General features: G+C 43.4%; 2 protein-coding genes across 2 annotated transcripts; both read right to left on the minus strand.

The window, feature by feature from the left end:
• Window positions 1-1,005: 1,005 nt before the first annotated feature.
• slc12a3 (solute carrier family 12 member 3) lies at window positions 1,006-14,879 on the minus strand (the record flags this gene model as incomplete). The annotated part of the gene is made up of 24 exons (XM_084017918.1): window positions 1,006-1,647; window positions 1,856-1,923; window positions 2,022-2,160; window positions 2,356-2,442; window positions 2,989-3,100; window positions 3,178-3,446; window positions 4,280-4,386; window positions 5,036-5,173; window positions 5,786-5,897; window positions 6,419-6,518; window positions 6,601-6,756; window positions 7,232-7,333; window positions 8,213-8,336; window positions 8,471-8,578; window positions 9,453-9,607; window positions 10,129-10,213; window positions 11,195-11,325; window positions 11,430-11,541; window positions 11,765-11,875; window positions 11,955-12,094; window positions 13,459-13,554; window positions 13,629-13,704; window positions 14,231-14,371; window positions 14,613-14,879. The coding sequence occupies 24 exons, from the start codon at window positions 14,877-14,879 to the stop codon at window positions 1,506-1,508; spliced, it is 3,078 nt and encodes a 1,025-aa protein (XP_083874044.1). The 3' UTR covers window positions 1,006-1,505.
• Window positions 14,880-16,579: 1,700 nt separating this feature from the next.
• Window positions 16,580-20,587, minus strand: olfm4l2 (olfactomedin 4-like 2). Its single transcript, XM_084017406.1, has 5 exons — window positions 20,483-20,587; window positions 20,202-20,360; window positions 18,730-18,942; window positions 18,263-18,395; window positions 16,580-18,030 (listed from the first exon to the last, which is right to left on the minus strand). The coding sequence occupies exons 1-5, from the start codon at window positions 20,516-20,518 to the stop codon at window positions 17,177-17,179; spliced, it is 1,395 nt and encodes a 464-aa protein (XP_083873532.1). The 5' UTR covers window positions 20,519-20,587; the 3' UTR covers window positions 16,580-17,176.
• Window positions 20,588-22,901: the final 2,314 nt, after the last annotated feature.

Below are 22,901 nucleotides of genomic sequence, written 5' to 3' on the forward strand. Positions count from 1 at the left end.
CTCGTCAACGGGAATTACAAAACCGGAAGGCTCTGGTTGGTCGAGAGGGGAGCAGCACGAAGCTGAAGAGCTGTGTCACGTTTCCGAGCGCTTGCGGTGTCATGATGCAGCTCTTCTCTCCTTTATTTGTTGCTTCGGTCAGAATACATTTGACAGACAACACATTCATATTCATATAAATATAAATGTGTAATATAAAGATGATGCACATTTATATTTCTATAAACACAGTCTTATTTATATGTTTAGGCATTACGGTAGGAGGATAAAATAACTTCAAAATAAAGGCAACTTGAGCATTTCACATTTCATCAATTCAACGAGTCAGTCAACCCTAACTTAATGATAGCCCTTATATAATGTATGAGCTATCATCCATGTAAACTCGGATTAGAATGAAAAGGAAACAGCCTATTATCACAAACAAATTTTAGTTCGGATTAATATAAACCTGAGTATCCAAACTGTGGCTCAGACATAGAGTGAGTTGTCCTTCAATCAGAAGATTGGGTGTTCGTTTCCCAGCTCCTTGTTCTAAATATTGGGCTAAGTGTTATACTCACTGAACTAATCAATTAATTGTTTAACAGTGATTTAATCAATCAATAAAATACTCAAAATATGCAATATAAAACACTAGCTAAATCCAAAGAAGACAATATGTAAATTAGTATCAATTATTTAATCAAAAAACAAAATAACCTAAATGTGTGATATTTTTGCTACTTAGATTCCAACTGTTTTAAGAAGACTGAATGAATCTGAGCAGAAAGTGTGCCCCCTACTGCAAAAGTGGTACTGCGAGCAAAATAAGAAACCATAATTCATATGAATAGGAATTATTTCAAGAGTTATGCATTTTTACAAATACATTTTTGGATTCCAAAACAATAGAAAATCTTTCAACTTGGGTATTTTTTCAATTTACAATCCCTAATTCAGGGTTAGTCAATTCAGAGTTCATGGTTAAATAAGGTCAGAGTTCAAGGTTAGTCAAGTCAGTTCAGGGTTCATCATGGCAGAGTTTAGGTTTAGATAAATACAGGGTCCAGAGTCCAGGGTTAGTCAAGACAAGATTCAGATTTAGTCAAGTCAGAGTTCAGGGTTAATCAAGTTAGAGTTCAGGTTTAGATTACTCAGAGTTCAGGGTTAGTCAAGTCAGAGTTCAGGAAGTCTGAAGTCTTTTGTTATTAAACCTTAAATAAAAGTGCAATAATGTAACTCACGCTTACATTTATGGAAATAAAAACATGTTTGTGCTCATAATTCTCAACCATTACAAATTTTGTACAGTCACTAACAGCTCTACATATAAATATGTTCCTGTGTACATCATCACTATGTAAATCAATTGTTGAATTAAAGGGAACATTGTTATTATTTGAATCAAATGTCAATTACAGGATGAGATAATCATCAGAGCATTGACGTGTCTAAATCTTGATGTCCAGATGTTAGTTAGTTATTACGTTTTAATTGAACAGCTTTATGTCAGTCTCTGCGTTTCATTGGCAGTAGAAAGTGAGGACATTCTCCTGGTTGCCTCTGACCAACAGGACCGGAGGTCTTAGATCATGTGACAGGAAGTCCAGCCAGGTCAGGTAAAGGGTATTGGGACAGACTCCTTTCCTCCCCACCGGCATGGTGCTGTCAGGAAGAACAAAGAGGGAAGACATCCTGTTCAACTATTGAAAAAGAGACTCTTCTCTTCATGCTGACAGGCGTCAAAAATGACAAACAAACCCCAGAATGATTTAACTGTAGGACACATGGTGCATTTAGCGTACCACGTAAATAACACCGCCGTCCCGATAAAAAGTAATCAAGAGCTACAATGAATAAATACTGTACTCACACAACAATCAGAGCAGCTTCTCTGGAGTAGAACTGCAGAACCTCGTTCAGACGGATTTGACGAAGAGACTGAACAAATGGAAAAAGTTTACAAGTCATTTGAGGACGACAGGAAGAAGAAAAGGTTATTTGTGAATGAGTGTGAGCATTTCTGTGTGTTGTCAGACCTTGTCCTTGTTCCTCTCTAAATCCTGGTCCGTGATGATCCACGGCTCCTCCTGCTGTCTTGGTCGCCCAGAATCAGAGTCCAGTTTGGGCTTGGTATCCAGCCTGAAGCGACCCACCATCTCCTCAAACTGATGAACACTAAGCAGATAGAGACAAGCAGGGATGATCGGTAATGATCTGATCCATTGTTAAAACAATATCAGTCTATATTACAACAATTATATAAAACCAAAAGAAATGACATGCAATGTGCCACAGTAATTTGTCTCCCTGGCGTGCACACAACCTCCAAATAATGCAGACGCACTGCTACAGGAGTGTAAACCAGTTTACCTTCCAGGCTGCGGGTTCTGGTAGATGTCAGGCAGCACTTCAACATCATGGAAACCAAGACGGAACTTCTGGATCAGTGCCAACACCCTTGAAAGAGAATAGAGGGGTTAAATGCCCCCCCTGAAGGAGTCCCCATGGGACCTTCTTTCTGAAATAATATGTACAATAAAGTTCTCAATTTTTCTCATACTTAACCACAGCAACCTTCTTTTAATCATGACTGATTGATTTGTCTTGGAAGAGGGAGCTGCTGGATGAGTAAACGGGATGGTGTTTCAGAATGATCTCAGGATTAGTTTGGTTGGACTAGATTTTAATCTGATGTGAAAATGGAGTGTTTGCCTTTTTAAATGTACTAAAAGTAACAGAACACATTACCTGAGTAAACGTTAACCAGAAAATACGGTTTGGCATAGAAGTGGAACAAATAGCTGCACCATATCTCCAAAGTCTAATTCCACTTAAACACATATTTTTACCAGAACATCCAACATGTGTCTAGCAGAGAAATGTTGTACGTCAGGTCCTAACAAGGTTTTGATTGTGCTCTTCTATGTTTTTAGAATTAGCAATGTTAAAACTATTTTAACAAGTAAGTAAACTGATCGATAAGGAAGCAACCCAAGTGCTTACTCCTCCCTCCGCTCTTCCTTCCTGTCGGTTTCTCCCCCCACGAACACTCGGACCTTACACCTGGACCAGCGCCTCCTCCGAGTCAGCAGGTAGGGCAGCAGCAGGGTCAGACCTGGTAGGCAAAATGATGAGGAGACCTGCCATAATATGGTATAAGAAGGTGATTGATGGATGGAGAGATGATCACACCTCCGTCGTCGGACAGCCAGTACACATCGATGGTTTTCTTTCCTTGTTTCTTCTGGAACAGCGTGACAGGCTGAAGCTCGGGCTCAATTGACAGAGAAGCTACACAGACACAACAAATCACTATTTTCTCTTTGTTCACTCTGGTGAAGCTGCAACCGCAGAGTTTATTTAACATGCTGGTCTCACCATGTGATGGAGCTGAAGGGGAGAAATCCAGACCCTCCTTCATCCTCAGCAGGCAGACGCCGTACTGCAGGTCGAAGGCATCGCTGAAACACATGGACGCCTAAAATGATCACATTATCAGAGCTTATACAGTTATTCAAAAGTATACATGCACCCAAAGACACACACGCACACACACACACACACGCACACAATGGGGCTTATAGACAGACTAAGTCCCACCCCTTCCTGTGCACCACCATTTGCCCTTATTTTAGAAGAAAAGTCAACGGCATGAGACAAATAATTTATTGATCCCATTTGAATTGTGGCATTAATTACACATCTGATGTTTGCTCATTTAAAAGATAATTTTACATGTTGTGTTCTAACTGAAGTCTCAGACTGTAAATCCATTCTAGTAAAGAGTTTCCACGAACGGATGTAATGTTACTCACAACAGGTCTGTCTGTGTGTTCGGTACCAGGATGTAATGTTACTCACACTAACAACAGGTCCCTCATCTGCCAAGATAATGTTATATATATATATATATATATATATAATAGTGATGGAACAGAGTTAAGTTAAGCAAAATATGCTTCAGCCGTGTTGGTGACGTACTTTGTGTGAGACCAGAGATGTAGTTCACTGTACTTGTTCTATACGTTTGGTCCAACACAACTCCATATACTCCTTTCAATGCGTGGCCAGGGGAAGGAAGGTGTTGCCTTTTGCAGATGATGTGGTTCTGTTGACTTCAGAAGAACATGAGCTGCAGCACTCGGGGGTTTGCAGCCGAGTGCGGAGCAGTCTGAATGAGAGTCAGTACCTCCAACTCTGAGACTGCGGTTCTCTGTTGGTACTACTACAACCTGTGATTTTCTGGACAGGAAAAGGCAGTACTTAGTCTCTCTATTGATCCTCCCTTACTCACTGCAGTATTTCTATGTAGTTGTGTGCAGCCTGAGGTGTGTCGCTGCAGCAATCTTTCTTGAAACCCATCAGCAGAACGTTTGGCTTAATCCGACCCAAACCTGCCCCCTGGTGGACAAGAAGAAGAGAATAACTGATCTCACACAGCTGCGTACCACCTGGCACTAATATGAGAAAGGCCATAGTCACATGTTAAGCATCTGGTTTGTGTTTAATTTTATTTAATTAAAATATCTTCAATAATGAGTAATCACAAGATCAAACTTTTAACATTCATGCTATTTTTGATGTAGTAATGCAGAAATACTACTGCGGTATGATGAAGCAGTATGATGTTGCTTGAATGCTTGCAAACATTTTTTCACAAGGCACACTGTAGCTACTTATTTATTTTAATATCATTAATTCTCAAGAACATTTTCTATTCACAAGGTCAACTCATAACATTCGACCGTGACTCTGTGTTCCTGAGAGTGAGACACCAGGGTTAACCCCAAAGTTGGCTGATTTTGTGAGACAGGCTTCAACAAAGGTCAGTTAATGGACACAGTTCATTAGAATTGAGCAGAACAAAGCTTAATTCCCAGGAGGAGCAATAAGACAGAAGGGGATGATCAAAAGCATCAGAACATCACTGGGACCATCTAACAGTGTCAGTGATATTGGTGACAAGAGGTCAAGAGCATAAGGGACGAAAAACTGCATTTCATCAGCAAACAACAACAACAAATAAACCTTGTGACCTTGTGATTCTGACCTGCAGCAGCATGTTGACTCCGGATCGTAGCTCTGCAGCCACCACACCTCTGTAGAACGACTTCACCTTCCGCTGGTTCAACCAGGTCACGTGACTGTTGCTGCTCGCCGACTCCACCACTGATGGGGACGGACCAGCCTGACGAGTACAGGATTAGACGGGTCGGTTCAGATGGGTGAAATGGGGGATGGGTCTTTGAAACATTTAAAATATGTTTATTCTTGTGTTTTTCCTGAATCATAAATGTAAAGTTGTGTCCAACAGAGTCTCAACATTTAAATCTATTGGTTCGTACATGGACATTTTTTTGTGCCGCTCACACAACTTTCAAACGTTATGTTTAATCAACAAAACCCTTCGGTTTACAAAAAATCTCATGGTTGGGTTTAAAATAACTAGGTACAGTTTAGGTACAGGTCCTCTGGTATGCCAAGCCTGGCCTCAATGTCAGACTCGGCTGCCCAGGCTGCCAATGAAATGGAGCAGGAGGCGGGCTTTACTACTGAACCACTTCCTGTTAAGATGGCGGTAGATGTGGTAGGATCAATGAAAGGTTGACAATAGTGTTTTTTAATTAGGATATCTTTTCATGGTCCCTCCTCCACATCCAACAGCAGAGCAGCATCATCTGATCACCTGATTGATCAGTGACACAGAACATATTTAAATTTGTGTCAATTTACACGAATCACAAGATTGAAATGTATTGACAAGCTGTTGGTGTGTCTGTGGGTGCTGGTCTGGACTCACAGGGACCACGTTGCCACAGATCATGAGACTGAGATCCTTTGTGAGACAGGTAACAAGATCCACCAGAGCAGGGCGTTGGCTGGGAGGACCAGTTAGCACCAAACACTGAGGTCTGGAGGGGGAGAACAAACATACTTTGGTTTCTATGACCCATTTGTTGCTTTAACCCTCTGCTGTATAACCAGAACCCTAGAGCTTCATACCGATATGTGATCACATATATGAGTATTGATCTTCTTATCAAACTCTCAACAACAAAGCTAATACAAAAATCATCCCTGTTTACACTCGTCTGTTAGGGTCTAATTCTCTGCACCTGGTCCACCTCCACACCTGCGACTCATCCACACCTGGTCCACTTCCACACCTGGGCCACCTCCACACCTGGTCCATTTCCACACTTGGACTCATCCAGCCACCAGGGGTGACCACATTGGCCACCTCTAGCCCAGATCAGTCATCTCTTTCTCAGGTTTTCAGTTGACAGGAAGCAGTTCCTCTTACATATGCTGGGAAACATTTCCTTCAGTGGAGCTCATTTGAAACAATCACATTCCCTTCCAAATACTAAAAAGTCACAAAACAATTGTCCTCTTCCACATTCGGCCCAGAAAAGAGAAACTAGTGACTGACCTGTAGTTCTTGACGTGGTCATCCACGTGGTTCAGGCCTACACACTGGTTCAGGGCCATGTTGTAGGAGCTGGCCTGCACCGAGGAGCCCCAGTTCACCGCTGGGTACAGAAGAGCAGCATGCGTTGAGATGGAGGATGGAGATGGCTGTTCACATGACTGTGTGAGAGTTTACCAGTTTACCGGGTTTCTTGTAGAGGCTGAATCCCAGCAGGAAGAAGACGATGCCGAAGGCGATGAGGGCTGACCACCAAGTCAGCAAGAACATGATCACCACACAGACCACGGAGCCCAGCAGGGAGAGCCACCTACTGTAGAATCTGAAGGAGGGACGCCAACCTGGAGAATGCACACTGAGAATGAGTGAGAGAGAGAGTGCATTGGTGGTCAAGCAGGCTAGAGAGTGAATGAAGAGAGGGAGCTCTGTCACTGAGAAAAAAGCTGGAATCAGATTTTGTTCTAAAGTACAAATTAAAATATCCGCACCTCCTCAAAAACCTGTGTGGATTTTGAATTAATTCAGCCAAGACACATCAGATCCTGATGTGCCCTGCCTGCTCACTGTGTCTGTGTCAGGCTTGTGAGGTCTGTGGACCTCTGTAGAGGGTATGGGCTGCTGATTGGCTGATATAGCCTCCAAGAGTCAAACACAGCAAAGTCATCATCTCTAAATCCACACAATTCTGGTGGGGCACCGTAGTGATTGTTTTACTATCACTCCATATGTTGTTGTTTTTAAAGGAAGTACTAATATGGTTAAAGCCACATGTGTGTTTGTACCTGGGGAGGTTCTGTACCCGGTGAAGTTTCGTACCTGGCGAGTTGGTGATGGAGGCGTGGAAGCAGCTGAAGTTGATCAGCGAGTAGGAGCACAGGAAGAAGTTGGAGATGATCGGAGCGATGGTGTTCAACTCAGCTGGAAACACAATTCATTATGGATTTAAAGTCATTAAAGTCTGCTTTTTTATGTGATAGCAGTTCAATATATTTAGATGCTGTAGTTTTAGTAGCGGGTCAAACATCCTCGATGAAAACTCTATATGATGTCATCAGGACAACTGTAAACGTATCTGATTGATTTTCTGCTGACTAAATACAAACCTATTATTTCTTGCTGCTGCTTCAAAAAAAAAGGATCATAATGGCAAAACACAGTGTGGCTTTTATTGTGAAGAACAGGAAATGCATCTTTTATATATCGCCAATGTTATTGGTAAAGTACAAAACGAGACTTGTGAGCTGAAGATAAAGATGTGAACAGTTAAGTCTCATCAGCGTAGAGACGGTTGGTTTGGACGTCTTGTAGCACGTTTCCCATTTACAGTAATTTTATTTTCTATTTTCTCATTTGGATGTTTTATCTCTGTCTCCACTGAGACTTTAACTGCTTTTAGACCCACATGGCCACATTCTGTGGAGGTAATGAAATGTGTCTGAGTATTTTATTTTTGTATTCTGTATTTGACCAGCATCTCATGTGAAGCATCTTTGAGTATCCAAACATAAATCCTATGAATTATTATTATTATTATTATTATTATTATTATTATTATCATTACCGTTATTATTATTATTATTATTATTATTATTATAATAATAATAATAATAATAATAATAATAATAAATACCCTGTAGGGTTCTTTTACTTTAGCAGACTTTTAGCAGTTTTTATTCAGTTTTCTTTCAAGTCTCCCCGACATGTTTTTCATTGCTCCACGATTTATCTCTCCGATATAAAGAATAAAAACAGAACAAAGAAAATACTTTAATAACAATAACAGCAGCAGGTTCTCACCAATTAGTATGAAGGAGGCGGCGATGACGTACGTTAGCAGGTAGCCACGGAGGGGCTCGTCGTTCTGGCCATAACCTTTCCCGAAGAAGCCGATGAACGGGTAGAGTTGGTCCTTACACAGACACTACCAGAGGAAACAGACTTATTAACAGCAGAGACGATAAGAAAGAAAAACAGGTTTAAATAAGAACAGGGATCACAAAATACAGTCTCTGTGTGTGTGTGTGTGTGTGTGTGTGTGTGTGTGTGTGTGTATACCTGGAAGACTTTGGGAGCAGACACCAAACAGGCCAAAGCAGATGACAGTGTCGCTCCAAAGATTCCAGCAGTGATGAGAGGAGGGAAGGCCGAGACCAGACTCATAGACTGGAGAAATAATAATAATAATAATAATAATAATAATAATAATAATAATAATAATAATAATTCCCTCTGCCGTGAGGGAGGCAAAGCAGCGGGTGTGGAAGGAGTTTGGAGCAGCCATGGAGAAGGACTTTCGGTCAGTGGCAGAGAGTGGGTGCCAACTACAGGGGTATCAGCCTCCCTGGTAAAGTCTACTGCAAGGTGCTGGAAACGAGGGTCCGGCTGTTAGTTGAACCTCTGATTGAAGAGGAATAATGTGGGTTCTATCCTGACCTTGGAACAATGGACCAGCTCTTTACTTTCACAAGGATCCTGGAGGTGGCCTGGGAATATGCCCATCCAGTCTACATGTTTTGTGGACTTGGAGAAGACGTATGACCGGGTCCCTCTGGAGATTTTGTGGGAGGTGCTGCGGGAGTATGGGGTGAGGGCGTCATATGACAATAATAATCATAATACTAATGTGCTCTTTACCTAACGTTAACATACAGGTTTTAAACATCTCACTATGAAAACATGAAACTAGTAAATCAGCAAAAAAAGAAGCTAAGAGCCAATCAGCTCTTTGATGAGCCAGTTTCTCATCATGCCCCTCAAACCCTCAGTCGCTCAAACCCTCAAACCCTTAGACTCTTACACCTGTAGACCATCAGACCCTCAGACCCTCAGTCCCTCAAATCCTCAGACCCATAGACCCGTAGACCCTTAGACCCTAAGTTAGGGTTAGAAAAAAGTTGGTTTAGGCAACGAAAACCTCTTAGTGGTTGAAAGTCCTGTTGGGTCCCAAGAATCACCAGATTTCAGTGTCACCGGTGTCAGAGAACCCCGGATGAAACAAAGCCATATGGAACCTGTCCTTGGGAGAGAACTTGCTGACCTGGTAGTAGTTGCTGATGCCGTAGGAACACGTGTTGTTGCTGATGCAGTCGGTGAAGTCCCACCCGAACCGACACGCTAAACCCACGCACTCAGATGAGGAGGCCAACAGGGAGTCGTTCAGCGAGCCAGACGCCTGTCGCACCACACAGGATCCTGTTAGGCAGGCAGGAAACGCACAGAGACAGGCAGGAAACACATCAGATTATACAAAACAACAAGCCATCCTAGAATACATAAAATGCATATTGTCTGTTACTATTATTGTGACTGGTTATTGGTAGTAACAAAACCAGTATTTGGGACACGGGACTCATCCTGGTGAACTAGTCTACTTGGGAATGTTTCTTTTTAACTGAGAAATGAATCACTGTGGTTTTAATCTTTATGTTTCCGGATAGATGGATTCCATGAACCCCAAACTGGGAAATTAATCAACACAAGTATAGATAAAATAATTAAAATAGTGTAAACGTGTGACTTCAACAAGCAGAAATTTTACATTATATGTTAAACTGGCTTGAAGAGTCCAGAGGGGCTACAATGGATCTACATCAGATATCTGGTGGATCTTGAGGAGCTTTACTCTGGATTTGCTGGCCCTCATATGGATTAACCAGCACAACTAACTCATATTTAATCCTGAATTAAAAATGTTATGTTGGGACACAATGTACCGATGGTTGCAGAGATGATGAGGTAGGAGATGGTCGTCCAGAAGATCGCCATTAGCGTTCCTCTGGGGATGGCCACATTTGGATTCTGGGGAGGAGACAAACACACAAATGTTTCTTACAGAAATACATTTACATGACTATGTTTACCAAAGATGAACAATCATTGTATGATGAGAAGAATTTAATGGTAATTAGTGTGCAGATGACACAACGGTAGATTGCTCTGTTCACCTAATGGACAGATGAGGTCTGCCTTGGAGATTTTACACATTTAAAGTTCATATTGATAACATTTTTATTCAAACAAATAATTAAAACAAAACAAAAACATCCACAGAGCTTTTAGAAAGGTGCAGAATCAAAGTATCACTTTTTTGATTGTGAATTAATCATTTAAAAATAATTTGACGGGTCCAAAATTAATGTTTTGTTTATGTTTGTGTAGATGTGTGGCTGCAGCTTCTAGCAAGGCTTGTGAGCCAATAGAATAACAACTGGTATCACATAGTATCTCTGCGTTGTCAGGGCTCAAGAGTCTTTGGGGTAGCCAGTTAGTGTGGAAAAAAACAGAAAAATGGTGAGTTTGACGGTAAGCGTGCGGCATTGGCGGTTGTGCAACGAACTGGCAACCCATTGAGGGCGCATGCACTTCGAGCAACAGCTGTGTTGCGACATGAATGCAATCGATGGGGGGAGTGCGACATCTAGTGGCTGGATGTTATCAATGTTGTCAATAGCAACTTTAACCATTTCATAGTGTGTATTAACCTTATTGGCCGTGAATTCAGTGTTTGGTTGTACTTGGCCCCGCCCACTCATGTTACTTCTGGTTGCAAATGGACAAAAAACAAAGACGTCACTGGCTCGAGGCCTCGGAAAGGCCACAGATCACACAGGATGAGATCACACTCTGTCTAGGCAAAAGCTCCTTCCATATGGCACTTGCCTCCAGTTATTAGCAAAATGCAATAGTGAGCGTTAACTTGTGGGGGAAGAGGATGATGTGTGAGGCCATCAGGCATGTTGAGAATAACACACGGTCGAAAGAATGAAACCCTGATCAGACCTTCAGATCTCCAGAGATGTTGGCCCCGGCCAGGATGCCTGTGGCGGAGGGGAAGAAGATGGAGAACATGCCGAAGAAGCTTCCCTCTGGTCCATGCCAGCCGGGCACGAAGTTGGCAGCAAAGATGTCGGCTGTGGAGGTGAAATAGTTACTGAAGAGACCGAGGGAGCAGCTCAAAGGTTTGTCAGCCTACATTACACACATGTTGATATCTGAGCAAAGACGGAACCGTTACCTTTGTAGCTGAAGAATCCTTTGGCTTGTTTCCATGGTGATGGAGGACTAATGGTTCCAACGATGTAGCTGACAAATGACACCATGATGACCAGGAAGAACACAACCTGGGCCTGTGGAGGCATAATAAATGTTAATGGTTTACTTTCCCTTGACCCACTAGCTAAGCTTTATATATAACAGGTTTCTAGTGAATTATGCATAATGAGTTTGTCCAGCTCGCATGCTGAAAACGAGGAAGTCTTTAGCTTTTGTGTCACTTAGCCTTTCATGTGAAACGTGATTTATGTGGCTAATTCATTCCTTGCATGTACTTAATCTTTATTTTGAGCTGACCTTTGACTCCCACGCCATACCAGCCAATGAGATACCCAGCAGACATGTGACTGTGATGATGCCGATGATGCGGATGTCATTGATCTTGTCGACCATGACAACTCCGTTTTCCTGAGGAAGAAGCATTTTGGTGTTTTTGAGAAAAACGTCTGTTTGAACAGGAAGGGAAGCTGTGTAACACACTACTTACATCCATGAGGTCAGTGACGGTCTCAGCGAAACCCACCGTGTGCATTGCCACGGCAACAGCATTGGCAAAGGCAAAGATCAGACCAATGGAGCCGCCCAGCTCTGGACCCAGGCTGCGACTGATCAGGAAGTAGGTCCCACCTGAAAACACGAAGTTAATCTAAATTGAGTTTGTATAATGTTTTACAAATCTAGCAGGTTGATTCGAACAAAGAGGCTGTATGTCTAAAATGTGGGCTTTTGTTTTGGAAGTATATCCTTCTCTTTTGTGCTAACCAATGAAAATGACTCTATGTTCTCTGAAAGACTATAAAGGTCAGCTTGCATAATGTTGGGTGAGATGGGGCCCTAGTTTCGTGGCGCAGCGCAGGGTGGCGCAGGGTGGCGGAGCTGGCGCAATGCAAGTTTCGACCAGCGCAGCCTTGCGCACGGTCAGTTTGGCAGTTTGGTGGATCGCCTGCGCCGAGATGGGTGTGGCGGCGCAGCAGGGGGAGGTGTCACAGATTCAGCTTGGCGCAGTGGAAGTTTCGTGCCAAAAAGCCGCGCCGAGACAGCACCGAAAGCCCGCCAGCTCCAACCTGGTCTACTTTCGGCGCAAGGCAAATTACAGCTGGTGGCAGTTTGGCTCACCGGCGCGCACACGTCACCAAGACCTCACAGGCAGGTTTCCACAGTTCCAGGCACATTTAAATGCAATAAATAATCACAACAAACACTATTTAATGCAACTAATTGAATCAACACGTGAATTTATATCTATATAGATTGTCCCGTCACATCTGACAGATCAAAGGCGGATGGCACGCGTAACGGAAACTCAGCCTGACTGAATTAACACAGCTGAAACTGTGATGCAAACTAACGAGTTCACATCTCTCTAAGCCATCTGGCACTGCTGCTGCTGCTGCTGCTGCTGTCTTCTATCATTGGGTTGTCAAGTGACGAAACTTGCACTGCACCTCGCCTCGGCACATTAAAGGTGAGGAGAGGAGCTCATTTGATTGGTGAAGATCTGAATCGGCTGTGTTAATCCCACTCGACGCCTTCTCTCCTCCTCGTCTCCCACTCGACGCCTTCTCTCCTCCCTCTTTCCCACTTGTGGGGGTAGGAGTGATGGGAGGAGTGCCTGCGCCGGACTGCGCCTTGCACGAAACTTGCAAAGTCCAGGCAGACACACCCTGTCGGCGCGGCGCAAGTGCGCTGAGCCCCGACTGCGCCTGCTGTACGAAACCAGGGCCCATTGTGTCTGTTTCCAAGTATTGATCAATAATAATCAATATTCAATAATCTTCAATTCCATCATTGCTTTTATGTTGTGCTTGTTTCTAGTGTTTGGACAGAATCATCAACATTAAAGTTGAACAATGTCAGATCAATCCAACATTGATAAAGGCAAATATCCAATTAACAAAATGTTGTATCCGGCTGACTTGTTTTGGATCCGTTTGTCGGTTGTAATCATACGGTTATTAAACAGATTGTTGCATGAATCTGAGTAGACTGACCTCCTTTGACCTTGCCGTTGGTAGCGATGGCCGAGGTCGACAGACCAGTGATCCCAGTTATACAGGCAGACAGCAGGATGATCACCCAGGTCAGACCTGACAGGAGGACATGAATAGTATGTAATACTTGGACCGGACTTGACCAAGCACAAGGGTTCTGTTGGACCTACCGACACCAGCTTGAGCCGTGATCCAAGGCAGCCTCAGGTACAGGATCACCCCCCAGATGTTCAACATGCAGCGCACCTGCAAACAGACACACAGTTACTGACAGAAGAGACCAAATACACAAGATCTGGAGAAAACCAGCAGCCATTATCTCTGCTGACCAACCGGGGAGCGACTCCTGTCTGATTGTATAGAAGTCTTTGAGAAAATTACCCTAATTCTCTCTTGATTTATTATCTCAGTAAACATTATAAACATGAGTTTATGGTCTCAAATGTTAGTCGTCCACAAACCAATAGGTGACGTCACCATGACAACTTCATACAGTCTGGTTGCAACCACAGACTGAGAGGTTGATAAAAAATAATTTATTGTCAATTAAAGTGTTCATGCATATTTTCCTAATATTTGTATCTTTGTAGTAAACAAACACTCGGGTGCCCTTTTTAACCAGGGTGTCCCCTCTTTGACCAGGGGGTCCCCTCTTTGATTTGGGGTCCCCTGTTTAATAGGGGGTCCTCTCTTTGATAGGGGGTCCCCTCTTTGACCAGGGTGTCTCAACTAAACACCCACCATGACTCCCTGGATCCAACTAAACACCCACCATGACACCCTGGATCCAGCCAAAGCGAGGCGGTTCAGGTGGCGGCTCCTTTTGCTCCTCCTTGTCTTCCTCTGAGCTGTTTTCTTCTTCTTCCATCCGTCCACCTGCTGTCTCCTCATACACCGGAGGGCTGGAGTCAATCTGGGCAAGCAACGTCCAATTAATGTTAATTTATTTATATTAGAAAAAAGCACAAATGAAACCCTTACACAATGATTTACTCTGCAGAGATTTTGAAGAATATTAGATAGTTCAACTTATGTAATTATTACATTTTAATCAATACATTCTTTTTTAAATTGTTATTTATAGTCTTAGTTATCAGACTATATATGAGACTCTAAAATGTGCCAACTCTGCGTTTCTGGTTCAGAGTCCTCACCTCAGGATCCAAGTGCAGCTGGTACAGAGACGGCCTGAAACGCCGCCGCCGGCCAACCACCAGTGTGTTGGCGTAGAAGTCGTAGTGTGGCGGTGCGTCCAGAGTCCCGTAGCCAGCAGAAGCATCAGGTCCAGGGGACCCGTGTCCATCTGGGTAGTACCCAGACCCATCAAACCCCCCAGGAGTCGCCTCCATGTCGAGTCCTGACGGTGGAAGTTTGAGTCTGTATGCAGCCAGCTGAACGCCATCACCAGCATCTTGCTCCATCAGAATGGCAAGTTGGTCTTCTCAAGGTTTAACTCAGTTTCTTCTACAGCTGTTGACTGTTTTCAGGTGCTTTAAGGAGTTTTCAGGTGCTCGACTGGCTTTTATACTTCTTTGAGCTGGAAGCAGGAAGAGCCCGAGGCTTTGTTCGGAGGCAAACAAAACTCATTACAGGAACCATTACATGATTTAATGTTTAATCGTTGGTACAGAGGAGGTCGTTACTCACAGAGGGACCTGGAAAGTGACCTTGACTGTGACCTTGGGTGTGACATTACATGGGTTTAACCAGATGATTCCAGGACAGCATGTTGTTGCTAGAATTAAAACATTAGAATCTCAGTTTCTCCTTGAAAAATGTATTTGTGTCATTTAGCAATAATAATGTGAAAATTATCTAATTAAAACAATTACTTTATGTCATGGTGACACAGACAACACAATTCTAAATCAAATTAATCATCGAATCACAGGTAGTGGCGTTCACAACACTTATTAAAGTGAACGATGGAAGCAGCAGAGACCAGATATCGGTACTTCTCAGTCAAGTCCACCAGATGAACCATGAAAATAATGGTGTTGGTTCACGTGCTCCAGAATGAGATAAAGATACATAATCACTCTGGATATTAATTTATGACCCACTAGTATGTGGGTAGTATGTGTCCCTGTCTGCAGAGCCCCTAATCTCCACCTGGATTACCACTGTTCCCCCAACCCAACATGGGTGCTTTCATGTTCAGCTAACATGTAATGAGGGTTAACAACTTGCCTAAAGCTATACAACCTGCGTAATGATACGAGAACTTAGTGGACACAGTCAACATTTAAAACAATGTTTAACTCTCTCTCTCTCTCTCTCTCTCTCTCTCTCTCTCTCCCTCTCTCTCTCTCACACACACACCCACACACACACACACACACACACAGGCCGAGGCCAAGGTCACTATTCATCCAGTTACTACGCTCCATGAGTCAGTGGAGTCAGTGAAAGCAGCGCAAGGAAAAGTATCACAGATGTACAACAGATACCACAACGACAAATATTAATAGACAAACCTCTGTCTTCACAGGACGGTTTGAGCAACAAACCCACTGAGCGAGGTTCAGGAGAAATACGTTGTACAATGATAATGTGGAAACCCTGATATCAGTACCTGACAAGGTTTTTTTATATGACCTCAACACTGGGCTTATGAATCCTTGACCTTGATGATTTTTCCCAGTCTACAGAGCGGAGCGAGCAAGGTAAAACAAACCTTGATGTTGGGGACATTGAGAAGACAGATAGACACCACTGCAGTATTGGGGCGCTCCACCTGTCTACTGGGACAGAGGGTGATAACTGGAGGAAGGGTCACCTGAGGCTCCCAGCAAGTAGAAGACCACCCTGCAGAGCCATGGTATTAACTGTTGACCCAGTTGGATACTAAAGACAGATGAGAAAGCATTCCCTTGGCTGTTTGCTCTGCAGAGGGTGATTTGGGAAGAATCTGTCAACTATGGTAAAAATGGTGGTGTTGGATTTGTAGGGGGGCAAACCAGGCACAAAACCCAGGTTACATCTGACCAGGGCCGATGGGGACCTGGGTGAGCCCATTAATGCCTGAATGCAGACCGGCCACAAGGTGGCAGCCAAAGACCACAATCAGAACTCAGAACTATTCATCAACACAGGGAGGGACATTGTGTAGGATGACAGCTTTATTGTCCACTGATGGCCACAAGAAATGTAATATATTGTAACTGTTTTATTAAGAAAGTCTTGTATTTCATCAGTTGATCAAATGAAGATTGGTCAGATATTTCTGGCAGCCAATTTAAAACCTTAATAATGACACATTTTAATCGTACAGCCAACAACAGTTTATGTATAACAGTTTTATTCGATTTTTTTATGATTGATTTTCAAGGTTTATAACATTATTTGTTACATTAAAACCATGTTATAACATACAGTCTCTGATGTGCCTGACTAGTCCTAACAATGTGGTCTGTCTGATATGATACTGGTCCTGGTTAGTCCTGGCAATAACATTAACATTTATAACATGTTGGCTGATCTGATCACAGGCGGATTCTCTGCTCTATATGCAAATAAGCATAATTTACTGGTTTAACAAGCGGAAATCAAAAGCATTACAGACTCTGACACACTATATATATATATATTTCCCTGTTGCCTTTTCGAAATCAGAATAGCCAGTTTATGCAATTTGAGAAGCAACTGCAGATGAGAAAACGGAAGAATGTATTTCCCTGTTATGTCCTCTTTGGGGACCAGACCACCTTGTGGTTGTCTATAGCTTGAAGTGGGCCTGGTAGGCCAGCAGGTACCCATCGTTGTACATGTAGATCTGCCGGTTGGTGGGGTTGTAGCTCAGGCTGGCCATGCCTTTAGCCACCTTCTCCAGCGGCAGCGCCAGCGAGTTGTCCTCTCGGCCTGTTGCCGTGTCGAAGGCGTAGAACACCTCTTCTCGGTGTTCGTCCACATAGCGAGTGGCGTACAGCACGCCGCACACCATGAAGGCGTTGCTCACCGCCTTCTTGAACATTCTCGTCTCCCACGTCTGTGACACGTTGAGCGTCTCGGCCTCGTTGTCCCAAACTAGCTGGCTCACCACAAGGTTACCATGGTTGCCAACAGTGGCGTACAGGGCCCACAGTCCAGTCTCATCTGCCTCCACGTCCACATCACTGTTGGCACGGCAGTCATAGTAGCAATACGGGAACTTGTTGCTGAAGCCCACTCCAGTGCCCGGGAGTGTGACCCGCTCGACGGTGTTGCTGTTCAGGTCGTAGCGGCAGACATCTGCAGAGCGGTAGCAGTGGTAGTACAACGCCTCGCCGTAAAGGACGGCGCTGGGACCCTCAATGGTGTTGGCGTGAGTGTACGACGGGGCGAAGGTGAAGTCCTTGTGGTTAGCGGAAGCCATGAAGTCTTCGTAGGTCTGGTACACACGCACTGTGTTCCCCCAGATGTGGCTGTTGAGCAGTGGCTGAACCCAGAAGCTGGTCTTCTGTCCCTCACTGTCCATCTGGGCCTGTATGCCCCACGATCCAGAGATGTAGGTCTTACCGTGAGGGACGATCCTCGTCATGATGGGCTCGCTGATGTTGGAGAGCAGGCCCTTGACACAGTACCTGTCCCGGCCTAGACAGAGGGGGAAGGGGGTTACCAACATGTTCTCAACTTGTCACATACAGGTGCTTGGTCAGACCCACTGGTGCCAGGTCTAGACCAGGCTGCCCCTGGACCCTGGTCAGAGCTGACTGGTGCTACGCCCTGATTGACCAGTCTACATTCAAGGGGCGGGGCTCTTTTCAGATTTGTGCTCTCCTACACACACACACACACACACACACACTTGCAACATCTTTTATACCTCTGAAGTCTTTGGGGATGGACTTGCAGGACTCGGCCGCGTTCTTCAGATAGCGCAGCTTCTCTTTAACAGTCTTCATGTTAATGGTGTCTGACGTTTGCATCCTGTTAACAGTTGCACGCAGTTTACCCACCTGACACACACACACACACACACAAAATCATTGTACACACAACCATTGTATACACACAATTTCTGAAATTTCAGCCGTTGTAGACAAAATGTACACAAAATGCAAACTATTTATATTGTCAAAGCTTGAGATCCTCATGGTTACAGGTGCATTGTGGGTGCAGGTTTTAATTGAGTGTGGTATTTGAGTGAAAGTACACGGGTAGTTTAGTGTAGATAAGCATGTGTGTTCTAGAACTGTATTGCGGTATTATATTGCTGGTTGCTGATGCATAGCCTACAAGAGATACAGTTCCGTTCTGCTCGGTGACTACGGGAACAAAGTGCTGCCGTACCTCCCGGGAGAGCTTCTGGGTTTGGCCGTTGTTTAACTGGCCGTGGAGGTCGCCGATGTCGGCCTCCAGCCGGCTGAGCTCTTGGCCCAGCAGCTGCAGAGACAGGTCCGTATACAGACCCTGGTCCTGCAGGTACCGGTGGGGCTGCAGCCGTGCCGTCAGGTTGTTGATCACAGCCTGGATCTGAGGGAGGCGCCAGCTGGACACCTGCACCTGCACCGAGACCATTTACATTTACATTTTACCACAACATATCATCACCAATCGAGAGTGAAAAAGTGTTTGGTCCTCATCTGAGTAAAGTAGTAGCTGTTCAGCAAGGATACCTTAAGTACAACAGTGCTATAATCAAAGAGCTATAGGTAAGAACATAGAAGTGGGGGGTGGGAGTCAGTCATGCTATGCAGAGTCGAGGTGAAGTCTGAACAGGTGAGTCTTGAGTCTTTTTCGGAAGATGGCAAGTGACCCTGCTGTCCTGACATTGGTCGGGAGTTTGTTCAACCACTGAGGCGCCAGAACAGAAGAGTCGGGACTTTGCTGAGCGACATTTGTTTGATTTCAGCGATGGTGGTACTAGCCGGCCAGCTGAAGTAGAGGAGCGAAGTGCTCGCATCGGGGCATGTGTTTTGACCAGTGTTTGAAGGTAGATGGATGCCGTTAATTGATGGCCTTGATGGCCAGTGTCATCTTTTTGAATTGGATGCAGGTTGCAACAGGGAGCCAGTGGAGGTCACGGAGGAGGGGGGTCACATGGGAGAATTTGGGTAGATTGAAGACAAGGCATGCTGCAGCGTTCTCAATACGCTGCAATGGTTTAGTCGCTGAGGCCAGGAGTCCAGCCAGGAGAGAGTTGCAGTAGTCAAGGCGGGAGATGTTGCATCGTTTGTGAGGAAAGACGGATACAGCGGATATTGTAGAGGGCAAATCTGCAGGATCGGGCCACAGCAGTGATGTTGGGGCTGCAGGATAGTTGGTTGTTGAGGATGATACCCAGGTTCCTCGCAGTTGACGAAGTCAATACTGTGATTTCCTCGACAGTGACCAACAGGTCCATGCGAGGACAGTCTTTCCTCGGGATGAAGAGACCTGACAGGAACTCAAGGTTACAGGTTCAAGTATACCTGGTGTCCTTTGGGTGCTGGACCCATGGTTGGACTAACTGGCCCACATGTGTCAGGGGTCTCTGGCTGTCACCTCAAATGTCAATCAAAGTGACACATGCCAACCAGGAAGTGGCTCTAAATGACCACACATAGAGCAACTATTTTCTAAACCCGCCCACATTTGGATTATGTGTAAACCTGCAATTTTGTCCAAACCCTGCAACATTTTGGCAAATGTGTCAATAAGGTGTAGATGAGCTGTGAAGGCTACCTTCATTTACTGATAAAGCACATGTTGATAGCATTGTTGTAGTAACCGAAAACAATCACAACGGTGCAGACTGTCACCACCTCAACCCAGGCTCTCACCTTCTCCTGCAGGCTGATCAGAGAAACTTCACAGGATTGAACCTGCTGCAGGACAGCATTGTACTTCCCAGCGGGGAACGACCACATGCTGGCATTGACCCTACAAACACATAAGCCGTTCTCCTTCTGGCCCGACACATGCTCGGGGGCGCCGTCATCCTGCGACACACACAACAGGACCATCAGAGTCACAGGAAGGAAACCTCAGCAGTCTAATGTCATACAGTGCGTTATTAGCATCCTATAAGCATGTTATTGGTAGTTGGGTAAGTGTAACTCACTGATGAGAGCAGCAGCAGCAGCATCAGAAACATCATGATTCCAGCTGAGAGAAGAACAGTGGACTGACGAAGACCGGCTCTGCTGGTCCCCTTTCCTTCCTCTAATCCTCCATCATAACAGTGTTGAGTCACCGATGAGGCTCTGGAAACTTTCACGGATGTGAAACCCTGAAGATGTGGAACTTCTGCTGTTTCAGAAGGTTGACAGCTGGTTGTGGTACAGGTTGTGGTTGACAGCTGTTTTCCCCGTATTTCCCCATTAACTTACTTCATTGGTTAATTTTGGAACATCCTCTATTTTAAAGCTTTGTAAGACCTGATGTTTGCATTACAAACTTTCTCAAACTCAGCTGCTCTGGGAATTTCATGTTATGTTAGTCTCAAATGATATTGCACAAATATGCACATGCACATATAAACATAAATTTACTGTAATTATATACATGTTCACTAATTTTCTATAGAGCCTTCTTATAGCGAACATCATCATGAACATGTGCACACATTTGGCCTCAGAGTTGGAATTAAAACTGTGAGCAGCAATTTGAATGTCCGCTTGTTGCACATTAAAGTTTAGCCGGATGCGTTCGTTGTTGCTTATGAAGATGTGAGTGACACAAAGTAGTCCCTGTCCTGTAAGTATGGTTAAACAGGTTTAGTGCTGTTGTCTTTTTAAACATGGAGGTTTGCTACGGAGCTACTTGTTCATTTGTGATGAGATTTAATGGTCGATGTCTCCGAATGCCACGCTGTGGTTTCGTTCACTTAGAGCAGAGATCTTCAACAGGGGGTCCGGAACCCCTAGGGCATTCACAGATTTAGTACAGGGGATCCCCGGAATTATTTAATCCCAAATGTTTTTCTTCCAAAAATTAAAATACACATTAACATGAATACAACATAAAATGTTGCTTTTATTTATGTGTCTTGAACGGCGGCAACAATTTTTTTTATTTGTTGTTATAAAATACATTATTATTATTATTAATAAATATAAATCTTCCTTTTTGTTAAATATTATTTTGTGAAATTGTGACATAGAAATGCGTAAACATACATCATAACAAAATACTTTTATTCATGGCACTATAAACTGCACTACACATTGTTATTGAGCGGTTTAATAAGCAAAACAATGTTGAATGATATGTAAGAGGGGGTCCCTTCTCACTATAAACTGAGGGGTCCTTGGCCTGAAAAATGTTGGAGACCTCTTAGTTAAAGATAAGTGTCCTTTAAATTTTTTTTTTACAAATTACATAATTTTTACATGATTAAATAATTTCTTTATATATTAATACATTCATTTGCAAAGAAATATATTGTTTATTCCCCGCGACCCTGAATACAGGATAAGCGGTAGACAATGGATGAATGGATGGATGGATATATTGTTTATTGTATAATTAATTAAGTAATTAAATGCTTTATAACAATTTTCACACTTGCTGATTTGGTGAGATCACTTTCTCTTCTCTCTCTCTGTTTCAACATCCACCAATATTAGTTACGCTTCCACATTTCAACTTCCCCAGGTCACATGCAGCTGCCTTTGAAAACATATTTTATGCACATTATATAGAATGTATTCTGTTAATAATTGTATTATTTTTATAATTTATAGTTTTAATATAATTCAGTTTTACTACTACTGTTGTAATTCAGTAGCTTTTAGTTGAATATTTTTTAATTTATATATTGTTTTTGCATTTTATCACCTTGTGATCTCAAATTGTTGAATTGTTAACTTGTTGTAATCGATGAAGGATGGTGTGAAATGTGCTAAATAAACCTTGATTTATTGATTAATGGACTGATTGATTAATAGTCAGCAGTTTTGTGACCCTGTTGGAATGTTGATTCTGATGGAACATGTGTATGTATATGTATATATATATATATTTATAAATTTGAAATAAACGTTATATTTTAAATGCTTTGAAATGCTTTAAATATTTTAAATGAAACAAGAGTAATCTCATCATGACATGTGTTACGCCATTCTTATTTAATCCAAATGTCTTTCAACCTTTAGATCTTAGACTTCATGGCAACCTGTAAACCTTTTGGACGATGATGTTGTTCTGTCGCTTTCCTCAGAAGGGCCGCTAATTTGGCGTTATGCTTGTAAAAGGTAACAATATCGTCGTTGACCTCCTTCCTTTCACAGGAGATCATATGTGGTGCAGTGTCTCCATCTGCACCACATATGTATGGTGCAGATGGAGACACTGCAAAACAAAGCTTTGCTCAACCCAGTCGTAACTTCCGCCATCGAAGGGTTCATTGTACATTCAGATCGAAACGTTACGATTTACTCCAAAATAAACATTTAAACCGGTTTCTGAGTAGTATCGGTAATAATCATAATGATCCATCAAACACAGAGAAGTTGCTCCTCACCCACAAAAACATTCAA

The sequence above is a fragment of the Eutrigla gurnardus genome (assembly GCF_963514095.1).
Source record: "Eutrigla gurnardus genome assembly, chromosome: 9".
NCBI classification, from domain to species: domain Eukaryota; kingdom Metazoa; phylum Chordata; class Actinopteri; order Perciformes; family Triglidae; genus Eutrigla; species Eutrigla gurnardus.

Coding starts and splice junctions, on each gene's coding strand:
- olfm4l2 (XM_084017406.1), bottom strand. CDS start 20,518: ATGATGTTTCTGATGCTGCTGCTGCTGCTCTCATCA. Junction 20,361..20,482: donor TGCTGCTGCTGCTCTCATCA/GTGAGTTACACT, acceptor TGTGTGTCGCAG/GATGACGGCGCCCCCGAGCA. Junction 18,031..18,262: donor CATCCCCAAAGACTTCAGAG/GTATAAAAGATG, acceptor CCCTCTGTCTAG/GCCGGGACAGGTACTGTGTC.